Source organism: Mirounga leonina, unplaced genomic scaffold (assembly GCF_011800145.1).
Source record: "Mirounga leonina isolate KUSES-001 unplaced genomic scaffold, KU_Mleo_1.0 Mir_173, whole genome shotgun sequence".
NCBI lineage: Eukaryota > Metazoa > Chordata > Mammalia > Carnivora > Phocidae > Mirounga > Mirounga leonina.
This window is the reverse complement of record NW_023270447.1, coordinates 93,127,838-93,138,874: the sequence shown is the minus strand read 5'-3', so window position 1 is coordinate 93,138,874 and position 11,037 is coordinate 93,127,838. Positions and strand designations below refer to the sequence as shown.

The following is an 11,037-nucleotide window of genomic DNA, read 5'->3' as shown; positions in this document are numbered from 1 at the left end:
CTCTCTCGCTGTGTCTCTCTCTGTCAAAAAATAAATAAAATCTTTAAAACACACACACACAAAACCAAAATAGGATTTGCAGCCAGAACATAGCCTCACAATCCTGACTGTGCCTTGGAAATTTCCTGAACTCTTTCAGCTCCCGCTGGACGCAGGAAGGGCAATTCTAGGAGACTCGCATTTTCTCCTCAGTGTGGTGTAGGGCAGGCCCCAAAGTCTGCTGTCCTGCTGGGGAGGTGGGGGAGTAGGACTGATCCTGAGAAATGGGGAAAGCCCACGTCTCCTGGCCTTGGGGGGCTGCAGGAAGAAGGCATACAGGGGGTGGAGGAGGAAGGGGGCTCCCACAGGCTTACAGGAGCTGACTGAACATCCAGCTCCAGGTTCAGTCACTTCGCACCATGGAATTTGGTAAACACTATAATTGGCGCTTTGATTTTTCAGACAGCTGGTTTACCGGAATGGCATGTGATGTGCAGCAACATACGTCAAGGCACACCTGCTCCCATTATGAACTCAACACAGTTCTGAGGGGGGCGTGATGGGGGCAGACGATGGGGACAAGCCAGGCAGGTTGTCCAGCCAGCTCTCTGGAGCCTCTGGAGTTCCTGCCCTGGGTCCACTGAAGCTGGGTGGGATGACCTTTTTTTTTTTTTTTAAGATTTTATTTATTTATTTGAGAGAGAGAATGAGAGAGAGAGAGAGAGCACATGAGAGGGGGGAGGGTCAGAGGGAGAAGCAGACTCCCTGTCGAGCAGGGAGCCCGATGCGGGACTCGATCCTGGGACTCCGGGATCATGACCTGAGCCGAAGGCAGTCGCTTAACCAACTGAGCCACCCAGGCGCCCCCGTCTTCTCACTTTCTTTTTTTAAAGATTTTATTTATTTATTTGAGACAGAGAGAATGAGAGACAGAGAGCACGAGAGGGAAGAGGGCAGAGGGAGAAGCAGACCCCCCGCCGAGCAGGGAGCCCGATGTGGGACTCGATCCTGGGACTCCGGGATCATGACCTGAGCCCAAGGCAGTCGCTTAACCACCCAGGCGCCCGTGGGTGGGATGACCTTAGCACAGAGGCTGGGGCTCCACCTGGGCCGAGTACGACCAGGCAGAGGCTTGGAAGCCAGCCAGGACCGCAAGGGGAGGCCGCCCTCTCTGGGCAGGCTGCTGGGGGCCTGCCAGGTCAGGAAGCAGCATCCCAAATTCCCACTGGGAGAGTTTTCTATGAGTCTCTGTTGCCACACATCTTGTTGGCAAGATGCCAACTGCCTTTGTTTCGGACTGTCTCTTCAAGGAGGTTTGTTGAATGAACAGTTTGGAATTATCTCCCTCCCGAGAAAGGGGGTTTTTCTGTCCATTATGGAATATTTGGGTTCCCTGAGCTTGGGGTTTGATTTCTGCATGTACAGTGCCCACCTGGGCCCCCCGTGTTCTCCTGTGGGACTCGGGGAGAAGCAGACTGATGCAAGTTCACTGATGTTCTTGCCACTCTCCGTGCTGGGAGCAATAATTCCTTTGTCTCTGAACCAGGACTCTCATGTCTTCTGATAGCCTCTGTGAGATGGAGGGTCACAGTCCTAGAAAGCTCCTCGGCTGTGGGTGCAGACAGGATGCTCCGGTCAGAGCTGCCTGCTTTCGCCTTGCAAGCCCCAGGCCGGCCCAGCGAGGGTCCGAGGGCCCCCTCCGGCCACCGCTGTGAGTTCGCATTAGCCCCTTCCCACGGCACCCAGACACATCTTTGCGGAGGGAGGCGAGTACGTAGAGGGAGACCAGACAGAACCTAGAAGGCTGTTTGAATCAATGGTTCAGATGAGAATTTTAGTTGTTTGTTTTCCTGCTGCCGAGTACATAGGGCTCATGAGGGAGACCAGAGAAGATGGAGGGAAACACACAGAAGCAACGTGCTCTTCCCCTCCCGGTCAGGTGGCTTCTGGAGCCAAACTCCCCCTGCTGAGTCTCCACGGGAGGGGCCGAGAGCTGCCCCAGCAGAGGGGGCTCCCCCGGGGCCGGCTGGCAGCCCCCAGTCCTGCCTGGGACCTGGTGGTGTCAACTGTGCCTCTTGGGCTGACACATGCCCAGATGAACGGAAGGACAATGACAGCGACAGAAACTGCTTGCCATTTCCTGAGAGCTGAGTCAGTATTCTGCCTTCTCCGGTCATCCCCACCTCACAGGTGAAGAGCCTGTGGCCCAGCAAGGCAAGGAATGACTCCTGGCCACTTCCCCATGTCCTGAGTGTCTTCCAGCCCAGTGCCTCCTGCCCTCCTGAGCCAGGCTACCAGGCTCCACTCCAAAGGGCCTCCCCCCTGCACGTACCACTCCATTTTAAAACACCTGGTGGTCCCTCCTTCCAGGCCCCTCTCAGGATGGCCCCTCCCCAGGTGGGCTCAGGTGCACAAGCATCTGGATGGGGTGGCCGTGGGCTTCACATCCTTAGCCCGGGATGCCCTACATTTCGCTATGTGCCGAGGACACCCCCAGGCACGGCCCTGGAGCAGCTGCAGGCACAGCGGCCGTCCCAGGAACGGTCAGGCACACCGGGTGGCTTCACCTGGAGGCTGGTCCCCTCAGATCAACCTTGAAGACACAGCTCTCAGGGCTCCCCGGAGGTGCTGAGGAGAGGCGGTGGACAGGTGTGCCGAGGCACCGGGGTCCCTGCTGTGGACGCCTGTCAGGTGCTGCTTCTCTCAAAGCCTTTCCCCAGGTGGGTGTTGCAGGAATTAGATGAGGTCCTGTCCTGAGGGCAGGTTGTCAACTCCAGCTGTCCTGCCCTGGGAGGGGTCACTGGGGGCTGACAGGGGCTGTCAGGGGTCAGCGAGGGCTGCGTGTCACCTCTGGGGATGGCAGCCTGGGCCCTGCCCATAGGAGCCTGCTGACTGTGGGTGACCAGGTCCCAGGGAATCTTTCCCCAGCTTGGGGATGCTGGGGCGCTTTCCAACAAGACGGCGCCTGCACACAGCCAGGCTGCCAGGCCATCTGCTGGTTCGCTGGGGCCACCGGCAGGGGTCCCACCTCCTTCTGTCCCGGCAGAGGCACTCCTGCCTGGCCCGAGTGAGCGTGAGCCCAAGCGTGCATGTGTCTGTGTGCAAAATTAGCTCTCAAAGGTCACATGGGGCCTGCAGTGGACTTTGCCTCCGCTCTGCAGCCAGCCACGTCACCTCCCACCCTCGATCCTGCAACTCTCAGGACAGATGTCTGGGACGCACAGATGTCGGCATCTCCAGTTCTTTCCTTACAGCGGATTTCCAGAAGTGGAATGATGAGACCCAAGGCTCTGGATGCATGTTGCTTTCTAGAAGGCGGTCCCAGCTGCGCCTCTTCCCAATCCCTTCCCAGGACGGGGTGACTGGATACCATGGTGGCCCGGAAGACTGACCCCAGCCTGACCTGGGGCAGTTTATACACAATGCCAGGCTCTGGGGCCCCCCAGGGGCCCCCAGTCTCAATCTCTGAGTAAAAGGCAAAGAAGACTGTGGAGGGCAGGCTCAGCAAGGTGGAGGCCCCATGCCCAGTGCGTCCCCTGACACCACGGCTGGGCGTGGACAGGCTCCTGCCTGGGCGGACAGACAAGGGGCTCAGCCAAGCAGCTGGGGACCTGTCTCGCTCTGTCACTGTGTCTCCCTGTGATGCCTCTAGTTAACTATGGCTTTCTTGTGGCTAAAATAGCGCCCACACACAGCCCCCGTGGAGTGGCATTGCCATGGTGACCGTGGTTCTGGGTGCTGCCTTAGACGCGTGTCAGGCTTGCTTGGGGTTTTAAATATAATCCCAGGCAGCTGAGGGGATTGAAAGCGGGACAGGCTCCATTTTCCAGGAGGGGAAGTGCCTTTCCCTCCGCGGTGCCCTGGCCCCGCTTGTCCTGGGCCCCAAGGAGAGGAGCTCCATTCCGTGACACCTTCTGGGGACACATCCAGCAGGACGAGGGAGATGTCAGCGTGTCCCCATGGGCCCAGGCAGTTCCGGCCCTGCACCTTGCCAGCCCTGCCACCCCGGACGAAGCACTGGGCCACCCAGACTCTCAGTGTGCTCATCCAGAGAATGGGCCTATGATACCCACATCCTGGGGATCCTCCCAGGGGCAGGGTGTAGACCCTGGGGGCTGGTGCCTCACTGTGCTCGCTCGTGCGATAGGACAGTGGCCACTGCAGGCGTCTCTGTGAGTTGGCTGCATGTGGGAAGCTGCTCGCACCGCAGCATCCAGACCCGAGCGGTGTCCCGCGTGGTTGTCCCCGCCCTCCCACGCCGTTCTGCCTCTGCCAGACAAGGCCTCTCCCAGCACCTGTTCCAGGGCGTGCACACGGAAACACACACGGTTCACAAATGCAACACACACACGGGGACCCCACGGGGAGCGCCGCATAGACACGCGCACAAGCGCCAGCGGACCCCATGCACCCGGGGCCGCCAGGGATTCTGAGCGGGGACCACTTAATATAATGGACGATTAAGCTTAATACAGTGGACAGTGACTGCAGGTAGAAGACAGGCCCGGCACCTGGGGCGGAGGGGGCGCCCCAGCCCACGCTGGAGCGGGGCTGCGTCCCGGGTGGGGGGGGGGGGGGCAAGAAGCCCTGAGCGCCGCCCACGTCGGCTCTCCGCCGCCAGCGGCGCCCCCTCCGGCCGCGTCCCTCCGGCGCCCTCTGCTGGGAACGCGCAGCGCTGCGCTGCCGCGGGAGGACGCCCGGACAGCGGCGCTGCGGAGGCTCGCCCCGCTGTGATGACTGATCTGCCCCAGTGTCAGCAGTGCCCAGAGCGAGAAACCCTCCCGCTCGTCCGCAGGAATGCCATCCCTACTCCCAGGTAGGAAATGGGGAATGTGGAGCAGAGAGGGAATAAACTGGTCACTGGCACATAGATGTACACGGATGCCCCAGACACGTCTATACAGAGACCCACAAACACGAGAACAGACACTGCGTTAGGATACTCACACAATACGCACAGACACACACGGAGACAGATACACGACCAGGCCCAGAAGCCCACAGAGATGAAGACATGCCTCTCCCTCTGGGCAGGACCTTGCCCAGTGAATGGGGCTCCCGGGGCCTTGTCGCTGGCTCCCCCACCCTCCTTAATGTGGCCCTAGAGGCCCCTCAGGGTCTGTTCCAGCAGCTTCTGCAGCCTCGCCCTGACACCTCCAGACAACCCTGCTCCCTGGGGCGACAGAGCCTTTTCAGGAGCCCCCCAGCCTGCCCGTCCTGCTCTCCTACTTCACGGCACACATCCCCATCCCATCACCAGACTCTCTCCCAGGGACCTGGTCTGACCCGGCTCTCTCCAACAAACTTCCATGTCTGTGTGACCAGTGACGGTGGCCCGTCTCCCCACCAGTGTGCAGTTCCATGACAGAGCCGCCACGTCTGGCTGAATCCCTACTGTATCCTGGCACCCAGTAGGCCCTTGGTCAACATCCGTTGAACAAATTAACGAGCGAGTGAAGTGAATGTTGTCTCTTGAACCAGTTTTTCCAAATCCCGTGATCTATGACAAAGAAAGGAAACACCTGCTGCCCCTCCCCTCCCACAGCTGTGTGCCAAGCACACGCCCTGAGCTTCCTGAGACTCTGCTGTAGTCCTCACTGCCTGGGGCAGTCTCACACCTGGCAGGAGGGCCAGGGCGCCCCAGCCCCCAGGCTCCCGGAGATGCCAGCCCCTGACAGCCACTTCTTTCTGGGTAGTCCCAAGCGGGCACAAATGCAGTCCGTGAGGTCTGATGAGGAAGACAGCCCCCTGGCTGGGGTTCTGCCAGAAGTTCTCATTGGGAGGGACCCGCACGGAGGCCTCTGCTTGTGTCCGAAGAGTCTCACGGAGCATAAACTCCGCCTGGCTTTCACGCTTCCCCTAAAGCATCTTGACGTCATTTGAAAGCATCCTCATAAAGAACATTCATGGAAGAAAATCAGAGGGTGAGCTAGGTGGGGCCCGGCCACCCTCCTCACCCACCAGCACCGCACCTGCTCTGGGGTCCCAGGTGACAAGAGAGGGACACCCTCCCCGTGGGGTTTGCTGGGAGAGGAGGGAGGCAGGACAGCAAGAGTTCTCTCCTGACACTCTTTTGTGAGGTTGAAGATTTACAGCAAGCCTCTGTCACTTTTATAATCCCTTTTAAAATGCCCACACCTTTGTGTTCTTTCCTTTTGGAAATAATAAGTGTCGTTATGAAAGCACATGAGGTGTATACAGGGAGAGCTGGGAAACACAGGAGCTGCTGAGAGGTGGAAGGACCTGCCCTCAGCCCCAGGGCCTCTTTGGCAGGTCTGTCCTTGGGCCACCAAGGCCACCTCGCTGCCCCGCCCTCCCTGGCCCCCTTACTTGGCAGACTGGAGAGGCAGGAGCCCAGTGCCCCTCAGCACGGGGCCTGTGCCCGCAATTCTGAGGGGTGTCCACCCACTCATTCCCTCTCTCATTCCTTCCACAATGTGCCAGATGCCCAGATACCGTGGGGACACAGCAGTGGCCTATGCTGACTGGGTCCCAACCCCTGTCGCATGTGGAGCGGGGAGTGGTTGTTGCCAGGGCACAGGGCCTGCAGTACCACCCGCCTGCTGGGCAGGACCACGCCCTCTATCCTTGAGGCCTTAACGGTTGGGGGTACTCAGCACAGTGGCCGTCCCACCCTCTGGACTGTCCACAGGCCTGGTGGGCAGGGGGGACCCGTTGTTTGGCAGAGCTGTTTTTTTGGCGGGGAGGATGCAAAAGCCAAAGCCCTCCACGCTCAGGGCAGTCCCGGGAGGCCTCAGGTGTTTTCTGGGAGCCGCAGATGACCCATGTGCCCTCACCCCAGCCTGGGACAGGATGTGTACGAGACTCAGGGTGGAACCTTCCCCTGGCCCTCCTCCCCTCCCCCAACCCTCATGGAGAACAGAGGCCCCCCCTCCAAGCCCCCCCCCCCCACCTGGCCCTCAAGGTCTGCGGCTTCAGGCTCTCTTCCCACTTCCCTCCCTGGGACTGGGGGTGCTGCAGTACCAGACGCCGCCTGTACCGGCTTCCAGGACAGAGGCTCCCCGTGTCAGCTCAGATCTGCAGGTGAGGTCAGCCCCCACAAGGGTACCAGGACCCTCGAGGCTCCCACCCGAGCAAGGGCTTCCCTGGTTGGAAAGGGCTCTGTGGCCAGACTTGGGCTCTTGTGTCTGGTGGGGCATGTCAGAGAAATGGTAATGCAGTGGGATGGACATCCTCAGGCCCATCCTGCCTGCAGTGGGCAGTGAGCATCAAGAACTGGACTCACTGCTTCCTTCCCTGCCTTTGAGGCAGGAAATCAGAACACCGGGGAGATGCTGTGGGGTGTCAGAGGACCCCCTTCCATACGGAGATGGCCTGTACCCACTGAGATGCAACCTTGCTCTTCTCCCCCTGTCAGGACTGCCCGAGGCCATGGGCCAGGCTGGGCTCTGGGCGGCCAAGGGGACAAGGCCACAGTGCTGGCCATGGGTTGGTTGAGGGGCCTGACACAGGGACAGGTGCATCCCACACACTTGCCTCCTTGGTGCTGCTCATACGGCAGATTCCTGCTCATCCCCACGGCCACCATGCTGCTCCCCTGGCCTGGCAAACCCTTGTGCCCCATCCCCTTTGTGCCCAACTGACAGCCACAGAGCTCTATGTGCCATGCTGGGGCTCTGGGGGAATCACCCATGGGCAGTGGGGGCACAGAGTAACACGGGCATCGGGGATATTAAGCGGAGACTCAAAGGAAGTGTGGGTCTGGGCAAAGGTGCTTCTGGGAGAGGCAAGCCAGCATGTGCAAAGGCCCCGAGGCAAGGGGAAGCAAAGTGGCCAGGTATCTGGAGGGGAGTGAGACAGGATGAGGATGGTGGGAGATGAAGGCAGAAAGGAATGGGGCCCCAGATCCTGTAGGGCCTATGGGCTTTTCCTGGGTGCAGTGGGAATCACTGGGGGTTTTGAACACCAGATCGATGGACATGGACTGACTTATGCTTTTAAGGAAATTGGAGGCTGCTACAAAAATCCCCACACAGAGGATGTGGCTTGGACCAGTGGTAGCAACAGAGATGGTGGGGTGTGGTAGGAATCTGGAAATATGCTGGAGGTGGAGCTGCCAGGATTTGCAGATGGAGACGTGTGGGGTATAAGAGGGAAAGGAGGTTTTTGAGCTGAGCGAGGTCTGCTAGGATATGTGTGTGGTGGGGGGTCGGGCTCAGCAGGAGTTCAGGGGAGCGATTTAGCTCAGATTGGTGTTTGGAGCCCTAAGTAGAAATGAGACGCTGGGGGGTGGGGAGCGCATTTAAGAGTGAGACCAGGAGGAAGCAGCAGAGGGAGATGCAGGGGGGAGCAGGGGGGAAAGGCAGAGAGCAGCACCCTAGGGTAGGAGCTTCTAGGAGGGGCCAGACCACTGCCAAGGGTCAATCAAGAAAAAGTCCGAGAACTGACCGTTGTATTCAAAACACAGGAGTTGGTGATGAGGGCAGGTGTGTGTGTGGGGAGAGAGGGTGCTCAAGAGAAACTAGCAGGAGATAGAGTGGGGATGAGGGCTGCAGACCCCTGGCACTTTTGGTAAAGAGGAGCAGGGAAATGGACAGGTGTGAGGTGCAAAGCCTTTTGCTGTGTTTTACCAAGGGACAGATGACAGCATCTTAAGTCGGTGAGAGGCGGGCTTTCAACAGGTTTCTCTGGGTCCATCTCTAGGGAGAATACGAGTTCCATGACCATGACCGTCCACTTGGTTCTCCAGGCTCACCCCAGGGCCTGGTTCCCAGGAGGCGCCAGGAAGCGTCTGGGGAATGAGAGTGTGAGGAGTACGGGAAGCCCTTCCAATTGTCCAGGTGAGGCGTGAAGGCTTGGCCAGGCCTGGAGTCCTGGGTCAGAGGTTGCCAGCTGGGTGGTGTGGGGAAGGGGAGGACGAGGGGAATGCAGACCTGAGTCTGGGGTGCCTACCTGGTGCCCAGGTGAGGTCCTACAAACACAGATTAGGGCCCTGTGGATGCAACTAGGATGCGGCCCCTGAGGGCCATGGAGAATGTTCAGACGCGGCTCTCCAGATCAAGGGCCACAGAGTTATTAAGACCCACGGAGGTTGGGAATTCAGAAATGAAGGTCACGGGCGACGTGGGCAAATGCAGTGTCCTTGTCCGGGCCGAGGAATGAACTCGAACAGAGGGAACCGCCAGCTAGGGTAGACAAGACTTCCGTGCAATAGGATCTTGGATTCCGCAAGGAGAGGAGGGCAGCTGGGGTCGGGGGAACCAGCTGGGCCGGATTGTCTCGGTGACGTTGGCGGGGTTCTCTGCTCCCGCCCCTCAAGTCACCGGCGACCCTTTCCCACTGTCCCCTAGACCAGCGGCTCTCGGACTCGCGCTCACCTCCGAATTACCCAGGGCTTGTTCGCACAGACTGCTGGAGTTTCGATTCCGTGAGTCTGGGCCGGGGCACCCGAGACAGCTTGCATTCTCAACAGGTTCCCGGGGCGCTGCGGCGCGGGGACCCCACCTGGGAAGCGCGGTCCCGGGAGCCCACTTTACCGAGGGGCCACTTCTCGGGGCCGACCGGGCACCGCCTCCGGTTGCCGGGCAGAGCGGGGCCGCGCGCGCCTCCATTGGCCACAGGTGGGCCGCGCCCCGCCCGACAGGTAGTCCGCCCCGCGCGGAGCCATTGGGTCCCCGCCGCGGGGACCCCCGGGGATTGGCCCAGGTAGCGGCCCCGCCTCGCCCTCATTGGCCGCAGGTGCCACCGCCCCCGCCCCGGGACCGCCCGTCCCGCCGATTGGCCGCCCGCTGGGCCTCGGGTCGGCCATGTTCGGACCCCCCCCGCGCCCCCCCCCCGCCGCTGAGCCTGACGACGGGATTCCGTGCGCGCCCCTCGCGCGTCCCCGCGGGCCGTGCCCCCGTCCCGCCCAGCCCGCCACCCAAGTTCCGCGGAGTTGGCCGGACCCACGCCCCTGGTCCCCGCGCCGCGCGCGCCCTTCCGCGTTCCGCCGCCGGCCCCACCTGGGGCCCCGGCCGGCCGCCGGGTCCCTGCGCCATGGCCCGAGCGCCCGGGGCGCGGCGCTGACGGCGGCCGGCGGAGCTCGCCATGCCCAGCAGGACCGGCCCCAAGATGGACGGGAGCGGCTGCCGCGTCCGCCTGAAGGCGCACTACAGCGGGTGAGCGCGTTGCGCCCGACGGCGGGCCAGGCGGGCCGCGGGCAGAGCCGGGCGCGGGGAGGCGGCCCGGGCCGCGCCTGCCGTCGGGGACCGTGTCGCTGCTCCTGCGGCGCGGGAGGGAGGGGGCAGCGAGGCCCCCGCGGGCCCGGGGCGCCCGGGAGGTCCCGACGCGCCGTCGCCGTAGAGGCGGCCCGGGACGCGGCGGGTGCTCCAGGCGCCCTCGCGGGGAAGGTGGGGTCTCCGGGGCCTCTGGCGCCGAGGCTCGGAGCGCTGCGGGTGCCGGCGGCCGCGCCGGTTCCCCCCCGTCCCGGCGAGGTTTCCCCGGGCTCGGACCCGCCCGGAGGACGTTGCGGCGGGGGAGGCGGCCGTCGCCGCGCGCGCTCCGCAGCCCTGGAAGCAGCAAAGTTGGCTGGACGTTAAGGCCACCAACCTGTAAGGACTAAAGCTTTTGCCAGATGAACACTGCGGGCAGAGTTTTGAAAAATCAGGTTTCCTAAACTTTTCCCAATTTACCCGGCCAGAGGTCTCCGTTTAAGAAAAGTTTAACGACTCGGGAAGGTTGGGTGCAGTGAGCAGCCCGCGGTTGCGCGAATTGGGGCGGGGCGGGGCGGGGGTCCCTGGAAGTCTCCAGGCGCGGTTCTGTTGGGACTCTGATCAGCTCGCGTCCGCGCGCGGCGCCCTGGGCCCGACCTGCTCGCTGTAAAATGGGGCGAGCGGGCACCTCACAGGGGTCAGAGGCCGGGAGCGCCTCGCCCCACCCGGGGAGCACGCCGCACTTGGCTGCCGCGGGGCAGCCCTGCTGGTGGTGGGGCGGCGCCCCGAGGCGGGGATCCTGCCTCCGGCCCGAGCAGGGCGCTCGAGGGAGAGCTCACCACCTCTGCTGCTGCTTCTTTACCCCGGTGGTCTCGCCAGAGGTGAATCTCCTGGTGCATCCTCCAGG

The 11,037-nt window shown here is 61.9% G+C and overlaps 1 protein-coding gene across 1 annotated transcript in view; it reads left to right on the top strand.

The window, feature by feature from the left end:
- The first annotated feature begins 9,956 nt into the window (after window positions 1-9,956).
- Window positions 9,957-11,037, top strand: part of PRKCZ (protein kinase C zeta) — a 103,998-nt gene continuing 102,917 nt past the window's right edge. Inside the window, exon 1 of the mRNA XM_035019976.1 lies at window positions 9,957-10,097. Coding sequence (XP_034875867.1) covers window positions 10,027-10,097 — 71 coding nt within the window. The 5' untranslated portion in view covers window positions 9,957-10,026. The remainder of the gene's footprint in view (window positions 10,098-11,037) is intronic.